The sequence below is a fragment of the Anolis sagrei genome, chromosome 4 (assembly GCF_037176765.1).
Source record: "Anolis sagrei isolate rAnoSag1 chromosome 4, rAnoSag1.mat, whole genome shotgun sequence".
Classification (NCBI taxonomy): domain Eukaryota; kingdom Metazoa; phylum Chordata; class Lepidosauria; order Squamata; family Dactyloidae; genus Anolis; species Anolis sagrei.
The window spans coordinates 154,491,249-154,512,535 of record NC_090024.1 but is presented as its reverse complement, the minus strand read 5'-3'; the positions used below and the strand labels follow the sequence as shown (position 1 = coordinate 154,512,535).

At 42.7% G+C, this 21,287-nt stretch overlaps 1 protein-coding gene and 1 long non-coding RNA gene across 6 annotated transcripts in view; one reads left to right on the top strand and one right to left on the bottom strand.

The window, feature by feature from the left end:
* Positions 1–21,287, bottom strand: part of DDAH1 (dimethylarginine dimethylaminohydrolase 1) — a 180,613-nt gene that overhangs the window by 79,257 nt on the left and 80,069 nt on the right. The window contains exon 1 of one of the 5 annotated variants that reach the window (XM_060773858.2): positions 10,029–10,610. The exons of the other annotated variants lie outside the window; for them this stretch is intronic. Within the exon in view, the coding sequence (XP_060629841.2) occupies positions 10,029–10,529 (501 nt within the window). The 5' untranslated portion in view covers positions 10,530–10,610. Of the gene's footprint in view, positions 1–10,028; positions 10,611–21,287 lie in introns of those variants that run through there. 5 annotated transcript variants of the gene reach the window in all.
* Positions 10,677–20,650, top strand: LOC132774100 (uncharacterized). Its single transcript, XR_009631378.2, has 2 exons — positions 10,677–10,737; positions 15,385–20,650. It is a non-coding gene; the product is annotated as an uncharacterized lncRNA (long non-coding RNA).

Below are 21,287 nucleotides of genomic sequence, written 5' to 3'. Positions count from 1 at the left end.
TGTTGGTGGATTATAATTTGGGGGGGAAAACATGAATAAATTCCTATGCACACTGCACATATCTTATTTGTAGTACAAAAAACACTTAAAAACAATACAATAATTAAAATGATGAACATCTTTAAGAAATATACATTTAGTATTTCATTGGGAAGTGTGGGCCTGCTTTTGGCTGATGAGATAGGATTGTTGTTATGTGCTTTCAAGTCGTTTCAGACTTAGGTTGACCCTGAGCGAGGGCCTGGTAAATGACCTTGGAGGGCAATATCTGGCCCCTGGGCCTTAGTTTGAGGATCCCAGCAATAGATAAATGATTGGGTTGTTGTGAGTTTTCTGGGCTATATGGCCATGTTCCAGAAACATTCTCTCCTGACATTTTGCCCACATCTATGGCAGACACCCTCAGAGGTTGTGAGGTTTCTCAGTATGATGGATGCCATATCTGGCCCTCACACCTTAGTTTGAGGACCCCTGACTTACAGTTTCAACATTTAGAATATACAAGGATCTCAAAGTAATACATCAGTCACCTGCATCTGCTTATTAATACCAATAGCATGCAGTATGTATTCTTTAGATATAATAATAATAATAATAATAATAGTAATAATAATACTTTATTTATACCCCTCCACCATCTCCCCAAGGGGATTTGGGGCGGCTTACATGGGGCCAAGCCCTGCAATACAGTAAACAATATACAACAGAACACAACAAAATAAAATAAAATAAAATACAAACCCATTTTAGATGCATCAACAATATGAAATCACACATTTAAAACAAAGAAATTGATCACATTGGGCAGGCCGATTTGAATGGATTAAAAAATTTAAAAACACTGGTGGGATGGCAATGTAATGTGTCTAGAGAGGGGATCCGAGAGGTAGAGTAGAGTGTGATTGCACTAGCAGGAGAATAAAGTGCTACCGAGGGCCATTTTACAGAGGTAGGTCATGTCAGTGTATCATTGCTCATTCATCTATTGAAGGCACACTGGAACAGCCAGGTTTTCAACCTCTTCCTGAAGAGTGCCAGGGTGGGGGCTTGTCTAATATCTCTGGGAAGCGAGTTCCAGAGTCGGGGGGCCACCACAGAGAAGGCCCTCTCCCTCGTCCCGCAAGTCACATTTGCAATGGGGCGGGAGCGAGAGAAGGGCCTCTCCGGAAGATCGAAGAGATCATGTAGGTTCATAAACAGAAATGCTGTCACGCATAGGCAGGTCCCAAACCGTTCAGGGCTTTGTAGGTAAGAACCTGCACCTTGAATTGGGACCAGAAAATGAACGGCAGCCAATGGAGTTCCTTGAACGGGGGTTGACCACTGCTGAAATAACTACAGAAACAAATGTAAGAAGTACCTTATTATCCAAACTGCACATCTGTACTTTCTCCATACTGCTCATATATAAATAAGACTGCAATTTTCAACATAATTTTGAAAATAATTCCTTCACATGTAATGACACCGCACTAACAATTAGCCAAGTGTTAGTCATGTAACCCATTTCTAATTTGAGGACCAACAGAATATAATACAAAATAATAAATAAACAAAAGGATATTTATTCATTTATGCTGACTGAGTTTTAATAACTAATTGAAGGAGAAAACAGGTGATTCTCCTGTGGGTAAATGTTACATAGCAAGCAGATTAATGTATCTATGATTTAAGAGCAACAAATTATTTTCATTCTGATCAGAAATCGCTGTCCATTCCTCCCTTTTCTCCAACCTCTTCCTCTATCCTGTCCCTGCATGTTTACGGTTTCAGGGGCTTTTTTTTCATTTCTAGACATAATTCCAGTTAGTGCTAAATAATAATCATTATCATCATCACCATCTTTATTTCTAACCCACCCTCTCTCCCCAAAGGGACTCAGGTGGCTTCCAAAGCAGAAGGCAAACTTTCAATGCCACATACAATCATAAAGACACAACATTGGAGAAGTAATAACAACTGAGTAATAGATTAAAACCCAAATAAAATAACCCCATAGGGAAAATGGGAAAACTATTTCCTTGAAAGGCCTATGTGGGTTGGGTCCAGATCTCCCAGTATGAGCTTTTCTGAGTCATAAGATCCTCAGTAAGGACTGTCAGTATATTGCATTGCAGGAGAAAGCCTTCTTAGCAGTTACCCCCATCTACTCTACTATATATTGCAGTTTAAGAATGCAATAAAACTGCATTGAACTGGATTATATGGCAGTGTAGACCCATATAAACCAGTTCAATGCAGTTAAACAGTATTCTAAAACTGCATTATATGGCAGTTAGTGGAACTCCCTCCCATAGCTTGGTATGGGTAAAACCCTCTCAGCTTGGTATAGGTAAAACCTTTCTGTTTTTATGCAAAGCCTTTTGAGAGCTGATTATCTGTTACAGAAGATCTTTTAACTGGGGTGTGGTGGTTTTTAATCATTAGTTTTTAATCCCCCGGAACTATGTTGGAAGAAAAGCGAGACATAAAATTACCAGTAATAATTAAACAGCATCAATAGCTCAAACAAGCTGAATATTATCATTATGAACTCATTTCTTTGCATTTTTGTACTGCTTCTGGACAACTTACACCTACTTCTCCAGCTGTGTGTGTGTGTGTGTGTGTGTATGTGTATATATACACACACACATATACATATATACACATATATCTTCCATTCCACCACTGAATGCTGCCTGAACTGTTTTCCAATAAACAGAGACTGAAAAGGATCAAGATTTTTATGCCAAAAATCCTTCACTTTCAGAGTGTGCATTGATTTCCTATCTTGAGTAGAGACCACACATTTCCACTTGAGTCATTGTTCCAGATGAACAGAGATGCGACAGGTAGTTTCTTGTAACTGTAAATTGTTCCAAATCAGAGTGTCGTTACACATGCTGAGATGCAGCAGACACCGACTGTAAGAAGCATAAAATCATGATGATTATATTTATTTATATACTGCTTTTTCTCTCTTAAAAAGACTCAAAGCAGCAATGTAATGGGCTGATTCTTATGTGTGTATGCATGTGTTTGCGTGTGTAGTTTCTAGACCCTATAATCATTTAATTTACATTATTTAGCTCACTATTGTGGTGAACTATTATTCCCCAGCACTCACTGTGCTAGTGATTGATATTATTGTATATTACTGAAGTTGATTATTATTGTAAGGTTTAAACCCTTGTGCTGGTAGGACTGCTGACTGACAGGTCAGTGGTGCAAATCTGGGGAGAGTGGGTTGAGTTCTCTCTGTCAGCTCCAGCTCCCCATGTGGGGACATGAGAGAAAACTCCCACAAGGATGGTAAAACATCAAACATCCAGGTGTCCCCTGAGCAACATCCTTGCAGACAGCCAATTCCCTCACACAAGAAGTGACTTGGAGATTCTCAAGTTGCTCCTAACATGAAAAAAAAAACCCTGAAGTCATTCTCAGAGTTCAGCAACATGCTAAAAGTTTGACTTAAATTTAAATGCTGAATATTTTCCATGTTCCATCTAAACTTTTCTTCTTCTTGTGTTGATAACCAGCAACTGGTACTCTACACATGAGCTATATTTGCTGTATTTTGCAGTTGTAGCCGAGCTTAGCTTTTCTTAGCTGCTAATCTGTTTCAACCATTTCCCCAATCAAACTCTGCTGACTGCTTTTATTTCATTTTCTGGTTCGCTGATCTCATCCCTGCCTGTCTGAACCAATTTCAGAGGTGGTTCCTGACATGAACTTCTTCTGTCCTGGAAAGCAATTATGGCCCATGGGGCACATAAGCAAAATGAAATGGGTAGAAGAAAACGAACTTGGGCTGAAAAGTGAGAACATTAATATGAATAACACACACTGCGTGCCAATGCACATTTTAGAGCATATATCACAACCTATAATAGAATATTTAAGGGTCAGTAGTTTACAAATTAAGATATATAAATCATTCCAAATCACTATGGTGCAGTGAAAGGATTTATCACCAGATGTCATCTTACCTACCAAACTAAGAAACAGAACTTTGTATTTAGATATTATAATGACTAAAAGCACCTGTTTTCAGAAAGACATCACTTGTTAGGCCTGCAGATTGATGCAAATTACCTGGGAGTAAAGCCTATGGGATATGCTTTTGAGTAATTATGTATTGCAATATGTCACTTTAATTGCCAACAGTAAGAAAGTTTTCGCAGCTATATATTGTTTAAAAGAAAGTTACAACAACAAAAAGAAGAAAATAAATATACTGATATTGGAGGAAAGGGGTCTTCCAAAAACTTTTGTAGTTGTGTGCGATATAATTTATGGAAGAAAGAAACACTTAGGCCCCTTCCACACAGCTGAATAAAACCACACATTATTTGCTTTGAAGTGGAATATACATATGGCAGTGTGGACTCAGTTCAAAGCAGATATTGTGTGATTTTCTGCCATGATATTCTGGGTTATATGGCTGTCTGGAAGGGTCCATAATGAGATTAATGTAGACACTATTTCCTAAGGCAAACAGTGCAGTTAAGTTTGTTTAATTAGAACAGCTCAGTCAATGTGACACATATCTTCTGCTTTGACTGTTCTTCAATGAGTATTTGCACCTGTCTTTTAAAGAACTTACCCAGAATTCAGACATATTGTTATTGCTTCAGCAGTATCGCTTCAGCGGTATCAATGGGCCCTTCCATACAGCCATAAAAAGGTAAAGGTTTCCCCTTGACATTAAGACAAATCTGACTCTGGGGAGTGGTGCTCATCTCAATTTCTAAGCTGAAGAGCCAGCGTTGTCCATAGACACCTCCAATGTCATGTGGCCAGCATGACTGCATGGAGTGCCGTTACCTTCCCTCAGAAGCGGTACCTTTGATCTACTCACATTTGCATGTTTTGGAACTGATAGGCAGGCAGGTGCTGGGCTAACAGAGAGAGCTCACCCTGCTCCCTGGATTCGAACCGCCAACCTTTCCACAAAGCAATATAACCCAGAATACCAAGGCAGATAATCCACAATATCTGCTTTGAACTTGGTTATCTGAGTCCACACTGCCATATAATCCAGTTCAATGTGGATTTTATACAGCTGTGTAGAAGGGGCCAATGTCTATGTAAGCATAGATGATTATGTCTACTCCTGTAAAAATTCCTACGCTTTGTGATATTTCTGACAAAGGTGATGTGCATCCTGCTTGATCTGGCTTCATTAAAAAGAAACCTGCTGAGATATCATTTGAAGCAACTGTGAGTCATAACCATGCTCTAAAAGCTATGCTTTTTAGGGTATGCCAGAAACATTTTAAAAAATCACCCCATTCTTTTGGAAACAAGGGGGAGATAAAGCCACAAAGAAAGGAACTAGATTGTGTTTCCACTCCAGTGAAATTGCTGTACAATCATTGCTAAAGCGGTCACAATGCATCTGGGCTCAGTGCATGCACAGACACACACTCTTGTGGAAAACTGATTCACAGCACACTCACAAAAGCCTACCATATACCCTCATGTATATAAGGCAAAGACAGGTTTGAGGTCCAAAATAACATAATCCTGCAATGTGGATGGTCTCTAAAGAGTGAGCTGGAAAAGAATGGATTTTCTGCTCTGACTGATCCCAGTGTAGCAACATATGCCTAGCTGCAAAACAAAATATTTTGTATATAGTCATGTACAGTACAAGTCACCCTCATGCATAAGTCAGTGACATGTTTTGGGACCAAAATTATGGATCTTGATATCACCCGTGGATATGTGGAAGGTCATCCTGCAGAAAGGAGGAAAGCACCAATGCCATCCTGGCTGCCATTTCCTCACCCAGGCATTCAAAAAGGCCAGAAATGGCACCATGGTAGAGAGAGTAAAGGAGGTTGGTACTTCTTTTAGGTTTTTCCAGGGTGGGTGAAGCTCTTATTTTTTACCACTCCATTCAGATGATATGATTTGTTTGTTTTTTAAATAAGAATACAGTACATCACTTGCACTGACCTGCGGATAAATCAATCCTGTTTTTGGAGCTTGATTTTTTTGCATAAAATGTCTAGATCAGTGTTTCTCAACCTTCCCCTTAATACAGTTCCTCATGTTGTGGTCACCCCCAACCATAAAATTATTTCTGTTGCTACTTCATAACTGTAATTTTGCTACTGTTATGAACTGCAATGTAAATATCTGATAAGCGGGATGTATTTTCATTTACTGGACCAAATTTGGCCGATACACCCAAATTTGAATACTGATGGGGTTGGAGAAAGGATAATTTTTTGTCATTTGGAAGTTGCAGTTGCTGGGATTTATAGTTAACCAACAATCAAAGAGCATTCTGAAATCCACCAATGATTGAATTGAACCAAACTTGGAACACAGAACTCTCATTACTAATAGGAAATACGTACTCTAAGGGTTTGGTGGCCACTGATCTTGAGTTTTGTTGTTGTAGTTCACCTACATCCAGAGAGGACTTTGGACTCAAACAATGACAGATATGGACCAAACTTGGCAGGAGTACTCAGTATGCCTAAATGTGAACACCGGTGAATTTTTGGCAAAATAGACCTTGATATTTGGGAGTTGTAGTTGCTGGAACTGATAGTTCACCTACAATCAAAGAGCATTCTGAACCCCAACAACAGCAGAATTAGGTCAATCTTCCCATACAGAACACCCATGACCAACAGAAAATACTGTTTTCCAATGATCTTTGGTGACCCTGTGGACACCCCACTCGTGACTCCCCCCCCCCCAGGGGTACCGACTCCCAGACTGAGAAATGCTGGTCTAATACACAAGTATATAGGTCATTCAGGCCCCATCTGCACTGACCATTCAATGCAGCTTATAAACAGCAGTCTAACTCACACAAAATGACTCTGAAAGTATCTAGAGAAGGTTTTTATAAAAAGTATTGGAATAAGGTGATGGAAATTTACCTCCACATGAAGAACTGAACTTTTGGTGGGATTTTAAAAGAAGACTGTTAGACCTTGGACTGTATATGAACAAGACTGTTTCTGATGACCAAGTGAAAGCTCAATTAGTGCAATTCGACTTCATTGCCAGGATATATATTTCCTGTGGATAAGAAGAGGTATCTAAGTTTTCAACCCAAATGGCTCAACAGATTTCCCTGATTGACCTATTCATTTCATGTACAAGGTGTACTCTGTAAGTATGGTGTGGTGTTTGGAAGAGAAGTTGGGGGTAAAGGTGGTCATCAGAAACTTGGTGCATTGGTAAACCATTGCTAAACCATTTGTGTATTGGAAAGATGCAATAGAAGACTTCAATGGATAGCAAAAAACAGAGCACCAGCGGAACAATTTGTGCTTGGCTGAAAACTTATTGCTAATTCACAGTGGAAACATCCTCATGAGAAAGGAAGTAAGAAGAAAGCAGAAGAAAACAGAAAGGTCTGCTAATTGTGGAAACTATAGTCTTTGTGGCCAAGAAGAGGGAGCAATGATTCAGGACCCATTACCTATGAAGAACCTTTGACCAATGATGTTAATTTCAGTGTGTGGAACATTCGATGGAGGTTTTACCATCAAATATACAATTTGAAGGGCAACCAATGGTGGCTGAAAGAAGAACAAGTTTGTCCCAGATTTCTGTGCCAGAAACAAGTCTGTGTTGCTGGAAGCGAACCTAGGGAGACCATTTCATCAGGGACTGCCCTTTGGCCAAAGAGACCTGGCAAAAGGTGGTCATCGTCTTTGACTGGCTGACTTGGTGCTCCAACCTTGGGAGGTGACAGCCTCTGGAATGGAGCTGGAAACTGGTATTTGGGGGCCACATCGACACCAAGGAAGGAAGAGGGGACAGCAGGGGGACATTCGGGAGACCTTTTGGGATGCTCCTTGGTCAACGACAAGGTTGATCAACTTGTATGTTCTACTGGCCCCGATTTTCCAGAGAAACTGAGAAACAACAATTCAAAACCCAGCAAATGTTATCTCTAGTATGAATCTGGTAGCAAAGAAAATAGGAGCCCTGAGTAAAACAGAACCAGGCAGGATGCCCTCTAACTGATGGAAGAAGTTCTGGCCCTGGCTGGCAGAGACTACACCTGGGATCACATGAAGGGTTTTAGATAGATAGATAGATATCATTAACACAAAAGAAAACTTTGAAAACCTTGATATATATCAACTGAGATATATATATGTGAATTTACAATTGTGTTTGTATCTATAACTGTATTTGTAATTGAAACCAAAGAAGAAAGAAAATTTGTTGAAGAAATATAGCAACTGGTTCTGTAACTGTAATGATTTAGAAAAGGTAAATGTTGCAAGCTTTGTAAATATTGCAAAACCCAGTGGCACAGTGGATTAAAGCGCTGAGCTACTGAACTTGCTGACCGAAAGGTTGCAGGTTCAAATCCAGGGAGCAGCGTATGCTCCCACTGTTAGCCCCAGCTTGCAAATGTGAGTAGATCAATAGACACCACTCCAGTGGGAAGGTAACAGCGCTCCATCCAGTCATGCTAGCCACATGACCTTGGATGTGTCTATGGACAACGCTGGCTCTTCGGCTTAGAAATGGAGATGAGCACCAACCTCCAGAGTTGGACACGACTGGACTTAATGTCAAGGGAAAATCTTTAACTAAGTATGTCTCATTTGATTGTAAATTGTTAGCAAATGTGTTTGTAGTGCATATTTATGATTATAATAAAAATTACTTACATTCAATGATGGTCATTTCAGGGCCTTGTTAAGATCCCGTGCCAGATCAGGAGATTCTGGCTTGAAAAAGTCATTTCAATGGGGGGTTTCAACCCCTCCTGAATTATTTCTGGCTACACGGCCTGATTTGGGGGATGCTTATGATCACCTGCACAGTGAAACCACTTTCAAAAGGTTTATTATATGGCCAGTGTAGATCAGAGTTTCTCAACCTACCTAATGCTGTGACCTCTTAATACAGTCCCTAATGTTGTGGTGACCCCCAACCATAAAATTATTTTTGTTGCTACTTCATAATAGTAATTTGGCTACAGGAGCCCCTGTGGCGCAGTGGGTTAAACTCCTGTGCTGGCAGGACTGAAGACCGACAGGTTGCAGGTTTGAATCTGGGGAGAGCGCAGATGAGGCCACAAGGATGGTAAAACATCAAAACGTCTGGGTGCTTCCTGGGCAAAGTCCTTGCAGATGGCCATTTCTCTCACACCAGAAGTGACTTGCAGTTTCTCAAGTCGCTCCTGACACGACAAAAAATGAATTGTAATATAAATCTCTGATATGCAGGGTGTATTTTCATTCAATGGACCAAATTTGGCACAAATACCTGATACGCCCAAATTTGAATACTGGTGGGATGGGGGGGGGGTTGGGGTGAGTGGGAGATTACTATACACTCTTCGCCTCCACACCTGGAATATTGTTTCTAATTCTGGGCACCACAATTGAAGGGAGATATTGACAAGCTGGAATGTGTCCGGAGGAGGGCGACTCAAATGATCAAGGGTCTGGAGAACAAGCCCTATGAGGAACGGCTTAAGGAGCTGGGCATGTTTAGCCTGAAGAAGAGAAGACTGAGAGGAGACATGATAGCCATGTATAAATATGTGGGAGGAAGTCACAGGGAGGAGGGAGCAAGCTTGTTTTCTGCTTCCCTGGAGACTAGGACATGGAACAATGGCTTCAAACTACAAGAAAGGAGAGTCCAACTGAACATTTGGAAGAACTTCCTGACTGTGAGAGCTGTTCAGCAGTAGAACTCTCTGTTCTGGAGTGTGGTAGAGGCTCCTTCTTTGGAGGCTTTTAAACAGAGGCTGGACGGCCATCTGTCGGGGGTGATTTGAATGCAATATTCCAGCTTCTTGGCAGGGGGTTGGACTGGATGGCCCATGAGATCTCTTCCAACTCTATGACTGTATGGTGGCCAACCATCCCTTGTGGCAGCATGTGCCACGCCTTGCATGATCCCCCGCTTTCCCATCCCATGCTACTGCTGCATGCTGCTGCCCAGAGAGGCTTCTTCTCCTCCTCCTCGAGGGCGCGCGACTCAAGGAGAGAGAGGGAGACCCCTGAAAGCGGGCGCGCGCGCTCCCTCGGCTCCCTTCCTACCTCCTTCCTGCGGCTGGGGGCGCCGGGGCGCGTGAGCAGCGCGGTCTCCTCGCACACGACGGCCACGTCCTCCACGAAGATGCAGTCCGGGAGGCTCTCGTCGGCCGGCAGCTCCAGCACCTGCAGCCCCAGCTTGTTCTTCAGCACCGCCACGTAGAGCTGGAACTCCCGCTCGGCCCGCGCGAAGTCCACCACCTCCGACGCCTTGGCTTTCCGGCGCAGCGCCTGGCGGCTCAGGGACTCCGGCGGGGCACGGACCACAGCGTGGCTGCACCGGCCCAGGCCCCCAGCACCCCGGCCCGCCATCATCGCCCAGAAAACGAGGACGAGGAGGAGGAGGATGGAGGAGCGCCTCTCTCTCTCTGGCTCTCCCTCTCCGTCTCTCAGAGCCCAGAGAGCAAGGCGGTGGTGGGCGCGCTGCGGATTGGCCGCTCGCATCCAAGGCTCGCGCATCTCCTCCGCAGCGCCCATTGGCTGGCCCTTTGGGCCGCCGCATCCCATTGGTCGGGAGTCTTTTACCTGAGCGCTGATTTACAACCTTGGCGAACCTTGGAGATGCGCTGCCGTTCCCTCCAGCCCTTTGGCGCCCGCCCGGCCCTCGCGCCTCGGCCTGAAGGGCTCGGCACCTGCTCCGGGATGCATGCAGGCCTCATTGGGTGCCCTGGCTCACTTGTTTCCTTGGAAAGAAATATAGCATTGTAATATTTAGGTAGGTAAACGTTTGCCTTTGACATTAAGTCCAGTCGTGTCCAACTCTTGGGGGGGGGGGGGGAGCTCATAACCATTTCTAAGTCAAGCCGGCATTGTCCATAGACACTTCCATGGTCATGTAGCCGGCATGATGGAGCGCCGTTTACCTTCCCGCTGAGGCGGTACCTATTGATCTACTATTGATCTACTCACATTTGCATGTTTTCAAACTGCTAGGTTGGCAGAAGCTGGGGCTAACAGCAGAAGTTCACCCCACTCCCTTTTCGGTCTGCAAGTTCAACCCACTGTGGCACTGGGGGCTCCATCAGAAAGCTAGGGCATATTTATTTATTTATTTCGGGTACTTTTATCCCGCCCTTCTCAACCCCCGAGGGGGGACTCAGGGCAGCTTACAAAAGGCACTATTCGATGCCTATACAAAAATTATACATCGTGTACAAAACCATAGTTAAAACAATTATCACAGTTCAAACAATCATAACAATCAATATACATCACATCATATAAAAACTATTCATATGCTCAGCGTTCATCTTTCAGAGTTCCAAATTCCATTGCATTAGCCATTTCCTGGCGATTCTCAAAGTCCTTTCTTTATCTGCATGATTGTCCGAATGCCTGGTCCCAAATCCATGTTTTCAGTTTTTTCCTGAAGGAAAGGAATAATGTCACTGATCTAATTTCCCCGGGGAGCAAATTCCACAGGTGGGGGGCCACCACCGAGAAGGCCCTGCTCCTCGTCCCCACCAACCTCACTTATGACAGAGGCGGGGTCGAGAGCAGGGCCTCCCCAGAAGATCATGAACTCCGGGGTGGGACGTAAAGGGAGATCCATTCGGACAGATACACTGGGCCGGAGCCGTATAGGGTTTTGTAGGTCAAAACCAGCACTTTGAATTGTGCTCGGAACTGGATCAGCAGCCAGTGGAGCTGACATAACAGGGTGGTGGTATGCTCCCTGTATGACGCTCCAGTGAGCAATCTGGCTGCCTCCCGCTGGACTAGTTGGAGTTTCCGAACTGTCTTCAAAGGCAACCCCACATAAACCTCACTATCTCAGCCACCTTCATGGACAATTTTTGAGTATTTGGGATTTGGATGATGGATGGTTAAGCTATATTATTCCTCACACACATGATGGCATATAGTTTTAGAGCAATAATATTTACTTCTGATAAATAAACACCTGCTATTTCAAAAAAGCTACAAAGCCCATCTCTCAAAGGAGAGGCGACAATAGAATAAATGAATTTTCTGTATGCACTTAGATGTTGTCACTCTCAGATTCCATGAACATTTTTGGTTTTATCCTAGCATTATTTATACAGGGAACATTTCCCCCCTCTCTCTTTCTCTTTCTGTCTCATGCCAGTGAATTTTACTTTCTAGAGCTAGTATAGTATTCCCCTGGTACACCAAACTATGTGTTAAATGTAAGTGAAGTGTCTTGACAGTATTCCTTAGTTATCCATCCTTGCACATTTTCATCTCTGGATAGCAGCACTACTATACACTCTTAGCCTCAGAAAACCCTATGATAGAATTGCCTCAGGGTTGCTCTAAATTGGAGATGAAGGCACAAAAGAACAAATGTCCTAATGTATTAAAAGTAGGAGAATTATTGCTATGTATAAAACAAGTGCTTTCATGAGGAAGAAACAAGGCCACTCTATAAAACAAGGCCCTTAAGTCCCAACCCAGTAAGGCAAGCCTAGAAGGATACCATGGTTGGTCATCCCAAAATATGTCAAGAACCAGCAGGGTCACATTCCCACTGTCTTTGTGACATAGGTGGCCAAAGTTGCATTTTCCCCATAACCAGATTGCAATGGATCTAGATCAGGCATGAGCAAACTTCGGCCCTCCAAGTGTTTTGGACTTCAACTCCTACAATTCCTAATAGGGTATTGGCTGTTCGGAATTGTGGGAGTTGAAGTCCAAAACACACGGAGGGCCAAAATTTGCCCATGCCTGATCTAGATAATCTGTCTCATCTAGAAGCCCCTAGATTAGGAAAACGTGAACACATGCTCCTAAATATTGGAATATTACAAATAAGCCAAAATTCATTTAAATTGCTCAGATCCAGGGAGGGCTTGTTTTATCATTAACTGCCTTGTTTTATCATTCACCACTCCCTCTACCCACTTGGCCAGTTCAACCTTGGCTTTTTAAAGGAGTCAACAAGGACAAAGATCTAGCACATGTGGCAGCTCTCACCTCTCCAAGACTCCTGTCCACATCCTTGAGTTGCACAAATTAAGACACCTCCATTATACTGGCCAGCACACGTTTTGTTGCCTCAAATTTAGCCCTGTTTCTGGCTATATTTGACCAGCTGATTCCAAAAACGGCCCCAGCTCTAGCTACAGAACATATGTCATATACCAGTCCTCATCTGCTAGGCCATAAAGAATCATGATAACCATATCTAAGAAACAAAGGCTGATGTATTGTCGAAGGCAGGGGCGGCTCAACCCATTACGCAAAGTAAGCATTTGCAATATAGTTGATTTTGCCCAGGGGCGCTCTTGAGGCACTCTTAGGGGAAAATAGACCTTGACATATGCGAGTTGAAGTTACTGGGATGTATAGTTCACCTACAATTAAAGAGCATTCTGAACTCCACCAATGATGGAATTGAACCAAATATGGCACACAGAACTCCCACGACGAACAGAAAATATATATCAATGATTGGTTGGGGGGGGGGGGGTGTGCCAAAATAATGTTTGCTTACCGTTGAAAATGACCTAGTGTCACCTCTGGTTGAAGGCTTTCATGGCCAGAATCACTGGGTTGTAGATTTTTCAGGCTGTATGGCCATGTTTTAGAAGCATTCTCTCCTGACATTTCGACTGCATCTATGGCAGGCATCCTCAGAGATTGCGAGGTCTGTTGGAAACTAGGAAAATTGGGTTACACAGATATATAAACCCAATTTTCCTAGTTTCCAACAGACCTCACAACCTCTGATGATGCCTGCCATAGATGCAGGTGAAACGCCAGGAGAGAATGCTTCTAGAACATGGCCATATAGTCCAAAAAATCTACAACCCGAAGGCTAATGTGCTCTATCCAATCCAATTTTATGAATCAGCACCCCAGATAACCGCATGAACAGACCTAAAAACCAAGATTTTGTGTTGGGCTGTTTTTTAACTGGACAAGCAGAGGCTAGTCTTAGGCTGGATCTACCCTGCCATATAATCCCAATTATCAAAGCAGATAATCCACATTATCTGCTTAGAACTGTATTATTTGAGTCTACACTGCGTATAATTCAGTTCAAATCAGAAAATCTGGATTTTATATGCCAATGTGGATGGGGCCTTACAGTCACTGGATCTGGGTCAATGACCAACTTCCATGTGGGTCTGAATTTTATCTGAAAATTGTGATCTTTGCAGATGCAATACAAGCAAATGAAGTAGGGAGCTAGTAGCAGTAAAACTAACATTGGCAGAAAACTTGGGAGTGAGTTCAATCAAATTCATGCTAAAATATGCTTTGTTTGCTTGTATTACATCTTAAAAGAGCCAGCCAGCTAGCTGTTTCAAGTGTTTGGGGGTGTTTTGCATATAGGCCCTTCCTTTTTCTAAGCTATTTTCCCAATGGAGGGGTTGGCACTGTGACTACCGTCTCCACAGGGCTTTGTTTTGGGCTTCCTCGGGTCTCAAGTTGGCAGCATGCATGTCTTCATTGATGGTGTCCATCCATCTTTTCTTTGGTCATCCATGTGGTCATCATCCTGCAATCTCCAAATGTCATGCTGGTTTGTGCTACTGATAATGTTGGTTCTCTTCTCATGACATGACTGTACCACTGTGGTCTTGCTTCATGTATTTTCTTGCTGAAAGCTTTTATTCCTGGTCTTTGACTGATATCATCATTTGGCACATGATCAAGAAGTGTCAAGCCAAGTGTCCATCTCAGCATTTTCGAGTCACAGAATGCCAGTAGCTTGCCACCATTTCAACCAGGCTGTGTTTATTTATGACCATACATCTGGCATTGTGTCACCATCTATGGAGACCAGTGACTCTATTTAAATTGGGTGGCCTTCTTTAATGCTTGCCCTTTACATTGAAATGCTTTTGAAGTTTGAAGGCCACATTCCAGGTACTCTGTTTTGAGTATGTTCAGTTGAAGTCCATTTTCACTGAGTCTACCATTATGTCTACAGCTGTTGTTGTAGGGCTACACGTTTTTGGTGGCCAAGTGCCATGTCATCCGCATATAGCAGTGTCCAGAGATGCATAGTTTCCAAATCTGCTGTAGCAGTGTCCATGCAGAGTATGAATAGTAATGGTGAGAGTGCTGATCCCTGATGCAGGCCAACAGAGATGTTGAAAAATGATAAAATCCCTTCAGGGCAGCGGACTATAGTTGTATTTTTGTATAGTAGCTTTATCCATGTTGCATAGTCTTCTGGTATGTGACTGTAGTGCTCGCCAAATCAGGTCATGGGGAACCCGATCAAATGCGTTTTCATGATCAAGGAATGCCAAGTGCAGTGGTTTCTTCTTTTCCCAATGTTTTTCCATGAGTAACTGGACAGCATGTATTGTATCTATTGTGCCACACCCCCTGACAAAGCCACACTGATTTGATGTAATGACAGTTTGACCTGCTTTACATACAGGGCCAAGAGAGTAAAATCGAAACCACTCTACAGCCAGCTGTGAACAACTTGCCTCTCGGGGAGCTGGTTCCACTACACTTGAGAGAAAACTCAGGAGTGAACATATCCAGCACCTTGGCTATTTCTCCATTTCATAAATGGGCCAATACTTTAACAGAATCACCTGCTAAGGCAACATAAAATGGCTGAAGAGTTATAAGGAATTCATCTGGATCCATGAATTTCTGAGATGGATCGTGTTCTTAGGTCCATCATCCTGCAGAGGTTATTACTCCTAGCAAGTCGAAACCTGAGTCAGCAGTGATTTGTGCATGACAATAGACATTCAGATAGTTCCTCCACCCCCAGATCATCATCATCTCATCCAGCAGAGAAAAGAAGACCCAGAGTGTGCCCAGGAGAATGGGTAGGACCAGATGTCATTTGGGACAAGCCCATTGTTATGGTGGACACAAGGACATGAATTGCTCCAGACAGAGCAGTTTTAGAGTAGATGTTGAAATTTTAAGGAAAAAATTCCCCCAATGTTCAAATCAAGCCAAAGAGAATAAAACACTAACCCCAAGAGTACCTAAGCTAGCTCTGGAAGAGAAACTGTTGAGCAGTGGGATTGGTAGTATACCAAAAGAATCTAGTTTCATATAGACACAGACACAAAACACTGGGATAGGGGATCTGGTCGGTATTGTTTATTTACTTACTTACTTACTTACTTATTACGACATTTCTACCCCACCTTTCTCACCCCAGAGGGGACTCGAGGCAGCTTTCCACACAGGCAATGATTTGATGCCTTAAAACACAATGTACGCAAGTCAGTTGCCCAGTAGCCCACTGTACTCCACCTCCTGCCCCCTAGGTTTCACCTGCTGCTGTCCGTAACCTGTGGGTCACCAGATGTTTTTGCTTTCAACTCCCAGAAATCATAACATCTGGTAAACTGGCTGGGATTTCTGGGAGTTGTAGGCCAAAACATGGAGACCCACAAGTTGAGAACCTCTGATGTAGATCATTCCAACTGCACAAAATCATCTCTCCTACCCTACCACTAAAACAGACAAACACACACGAAGCATGCATTACTCCTTGTATAGAATCTATATCAGTTGTAATTTCTCCCAAAGATGCGAAAACTTACCTACTGCACAACCATTCATTTATGAATCTGCCTTAGTTCATTATCTAAAAGAACAATCCAATGGTTCCTGAACCCATCTAAATCCCAGTTAATTCAAATTTACAGCACTGCAAGTGCCATTTCTGCTGTCCCATCAGATTTGTGCAGCTAAAACCTGTTTCTCTCCAAAGTGAAGCTTCTCCTGTTTTCAGCATAATTGTCTGATAAACACAGTCCTCTAAGCCTGTAACAAACTCTTAATGGGTCTAGTTTCCTTTCTATTTTTCCCATTGTATAACCCCCCCCCCCCCCAACCCTACACGTCTCTAGTGAGATTCAGTAACAACACAGACATAATGTTCCAGTTGAAAGCTCTTGTTCCAGGAAAAGGTGTAAATGCTGGCCATTATGTTCACTTTAAGTGGCCCCAATAGCAGCCTGCGGTAGCAGGCTTTGTTGCTGCTAAAGAATAATGAGCCCCAAAAAGACATGTAGTGAATCTGTTCACATAAGGCAGAACTGTTGCTGTTGCCGTTGTGTTCCTACAAACTGTTTCCAAGTTCTGGCGACAAAAATCTATGACAGAGTTTTCTCAGACTGAGAGTGTGGAACTTGCCCATGGTCACCCAGTGGATTTTTCTGGCCAAGTGGGAATTTGAGCATTGGAAATACTGATCTATAATATTTATACATGATAACTAGCTTAAATTAATTTTAACAAGCAGAGTAATGTGAAGTATACACCTTCAATGGAATGCACAAGAACCGGATTCCAAATAGCTACCTTTCCTAATAGGAATGGCATAGGAATTGTTTACCACAGAGTAAGCTGTTCTTCAATAAAGAACACCAGACACACAGAACAGTGGCACCAGCTGAGGAAAGTGTGTTTATGCGTAATGCCATAGCACCAGACAAGAAACAATAAATGGGGTTTAGAACAGGGAGTAATAAATTCAGTAAACTGGAATTATATTTCAGGAGGAATGCTGGTGCTGGAATTGGTACTCGAGGAGGAGGAGGAAGATTTGTTGTTGCTGTAGCTGAAGATGTCATTAATGAAAAATGGAATGTTAAACAGACAAAAATGGAACTGAAGTAAATGGATAGGGAATTTTACAAAACCTTTTCAAAAGATATATTGAATTAAACTATTGACTTTATATTAAATATCCACAAGAGAAAGCAAAGCAAACACAGACAGACAAATGAGGGAATAATAGTACCAAGACAGAACAATCCTTAATTAAGCAAATAGACACACACACGCGCGCAAGCACACTCGTACTGAAATCAAAGAAATAACTTTTTTTCTTAACTAGGGAAAGAGAGGCTATGTTTACTATTTAAATGGAGGAAGAGGAACACCAGCTCATGGGTGGGGTGTGGGGTAGGGTTTAGATCCATTGTAATACCCCACCTTTTGCAAACTGGGAAAGTCGACCCCAAAGGGGGATTCTCTTTCTTCTCCTCAGCCAGCACTTCCAGAAGCCCCTTAAAATGCTGTCTGAGAGCAGAGAAGGAGGCAATAAAGATTGGATCAAGATCAAACTTCAGGTGGCGCAATGGGTTAACCCTTTGTGCTGGCAGGACTGGTTCAAATCCGGGGAGAATGGGTTGAGCTCCCTCTGTCAGCTCCAGCTCCCCATGCGGGGACATGAGAAAAACCTCCCACAAAAATGGTAAAACATCAAACATCTGGGCATCCCCTGGGCAACATCCTTGCAGATGGCCAACGCTAACTCTAATCTCTTATATGTCTGGGTTCCAGTCTTCCTGTCAAAGCATACTAACTATGGAGGAGTCCCTGTTTAAATCTGCCACAGGAAAGAAAGTCAACCTATCAGTCACGAAAGATGTAATGGTTCCCTCTTTGGTCCTCTCTCTTCAAAGTTTTTGGAGAAATGAAACCTAGACTGATGTTCTTTCAGGACAAAATATTGTCTACCTTTCAATTTCACAAAGTGTGGAGCCACGGTGGCGTAATGGGTTCAACCCTTGTGCCATCTGAACTGAAGGTCGGTGGTTTGAATCTGTGAGATGGGGTGAGCTCCTATTTGTCAGCTCTAGCTTCTATGCGGGGGCATGAGAGAAGCCTCCCACAGAATGGTAACACATCCGGGCGTCCCCCGGGCAACGTCTCTGCAGATGGCCAATTCTCTCACACCAGAAGTAAATTGCAGTTTTTCAAGTTGCTTTGATATGATAAAAAATTACAAAGTGCTAATGTAGCTTTGAGTCCCATATTGGGAGAAAAGTGGGACATAAATCATACATCAAGTGCAAGTTCAGTCCAGCTTCAGTTCTGGTTACTTTGGATGGAAGTTTTCTTCATTTTGAAGAATACCAAAACCACTTCTGTTTTGGTTTAGGGTCTCCATCTGAACCTATTCCCATTCTGTATGGTGGAATCAGTGATGCTGATTTAAAAGGGAACAGTACCTGCAATTCATGGCCAAAGTAGAAAAGCAACCCTATCTTGCCATGGTCAGGTGTAGCACATCCCCTACTTTGATCACACGTCACCAGTGAGCATACGCTATGGGATGTAAAAGCCCCTCATCCTAACATAGTTTTTTTAATTAGGTCCTGGTTTGATGTTTTAGTTGATAGGAAAGTTACCATCAGAATAAATTTTTAGCAATTGGCATTTAATTCACCTAGTATGGTATAATGAACCTGGCATTTTGTCGGATAAGATTCCTTATATGAAAATAAACAGCAGTTTCAGCAAATCTGACAGTTAGGCAGTTAGTGGGGGAGAAAACCTGCTGTCAAGGATGATGCTTTGGAAATCAGCTTTGACAGCATCCCTTTTTACTTCTCTAAAAGCTAGAGGGAACGGACAAAACTCCGAGGCACTCTGAATGCTTGGAAATTAAAGTGCAGGGAGACATGCCAGTCAAAGGAAGAATAAACACTGCTGCTTTGCACATCAGATGTTTGTTAAGCTTGCTCTCCTTTTACAGAAGTGCCCCAAATTCCCACATGAAAGAGCTAAATGAGGTCTGCTGCAGGATCTTATTTTTAATCCCCTCCCTAGTAAAAACAAGACTAGAAAAATCTCTGCAAGCGAAAATTAGCACAAGGAGAAAAATCCTAATCCAGTATTTTCTTCCACCTATCTGTATATTTTCCTTCGTATAATAGGATTCCTACCAGGGGCTGATGTTTCCATTAAAGACAGGTGAGATAGACTCACTGACTTAGAAGAGACCAAATGTGCCACCCAGTACAACCCCCTGACAGCAAGGAACACACAATAAATGCAGCTGCTGTTTGAAAACCTCCAGAGAAGGAGAATCAACCATACTCCAAGTAACTTCTGACCCTTTGTGATCTCATGGACCAGCCCATGACAGAGCTCCCTGTTGGCAGTCACCACTCCCAGCTCCTTCAGAGTCAAGCCAGTCACTCAAGGATACCATCCACCCATTACAAGTACGCTTGGCAGGGACGAGAGACAGGGCCTTCTCAGTGGTGGCCCCTCGGATATGGAACGCCCTCCCTAGGGATATCAGATTGGCTCCCTCCCTCTTAACATTTCGGAGAAAAGCTAAGACATGGTTGTTTGAGCAAGCATTTACAATTGCAGAGTAACTGACATAGGAAATGGAATGACTAGACGATGGAACTGGACAATGTTTTAACAAGGAGACACTAATGATGTTGGTTTCATTGTTTCTGTTGTGGTTTTATATTGTTTTAACTTGTTAATTTGTATTTTGATATTATGTGTACTGACTTGTTGTAAACTTCCTTGAGTTGCCGACAGGCTGAGAAAGGCGGTATACAAATACAACAAACAAACAAACAAATAATTAAATAGCTGCCTTAGGCAGCAAGTTTGTAAGAGGCAGAAGCAAAGTGTTGGGAGGACAGGGCAATATATGCCACAGTTTCTTGACTGCAGTCCCATCACCTGCGTTGAAATGAAACAGAATGTAAGGACTTTATAACACAAAGATATTATTCTACAGGAACTGTGTGAGTGTAAGTAATAGTGAATGCATGCCAACATGAGCAACCTCATTATTGCACATCCCTCCATTTGCCTATCCATGGTCCCGTACTCCTGCATAACCTCATAACCCTGCCCTCAAGCACTTCTAATGCGCTGTAATTTAAATAAACAAAGTAAGAAAGCAATTCAGTCTTTCCAGCCATGGTTAATGTTGGAGAGGAGGCAGGCCAACAATGGGATGGATGTGGTAGGACCCTAGTCTGGTTGGCTTCTGCTTCAGACAGCAAGTATCTTAAGTTAGCCCTGGTTTAAACTGCACACAGAAGTGACACAGAGCACTTTAGTACTTATGGACCATGCGACTTAATTCTACATCTAGGTTGCTATGAGATTTCTGTAAATCCTTATGTTCTGTTATTTTTCTTTTCCAGTGCGGGACCCCACAGGTCAATGGCCAGGGATCCGAGCAGGTGTCCCCCATGCAAGAAACTGATTATCTTGCACATCGTGGGCATGTCTTGCACACCATGAGTATAAAGAGGCAATCTTGCCTTGGACAACTTGCTCAAACAGAAGTTTGTTGATTCTGAAATAATAATAAAAAAGCTTTGATTTGATTAAAAAGTAATGTATTCAGCACTGTACAAGAAGAGCGAGCATTCAAGCACAGAGGTCATTCTTAAGTGAGTAGAAATATGGCATCTAAATGCAGTCATTATATTCAGGTCACATATTTACTTGTACAGAGGACATGAGAGCATCTAAATTATAGTGCTTTCATACAATAGCAACAGTAAGAATTGGCACTGTAAGTGCTAACTA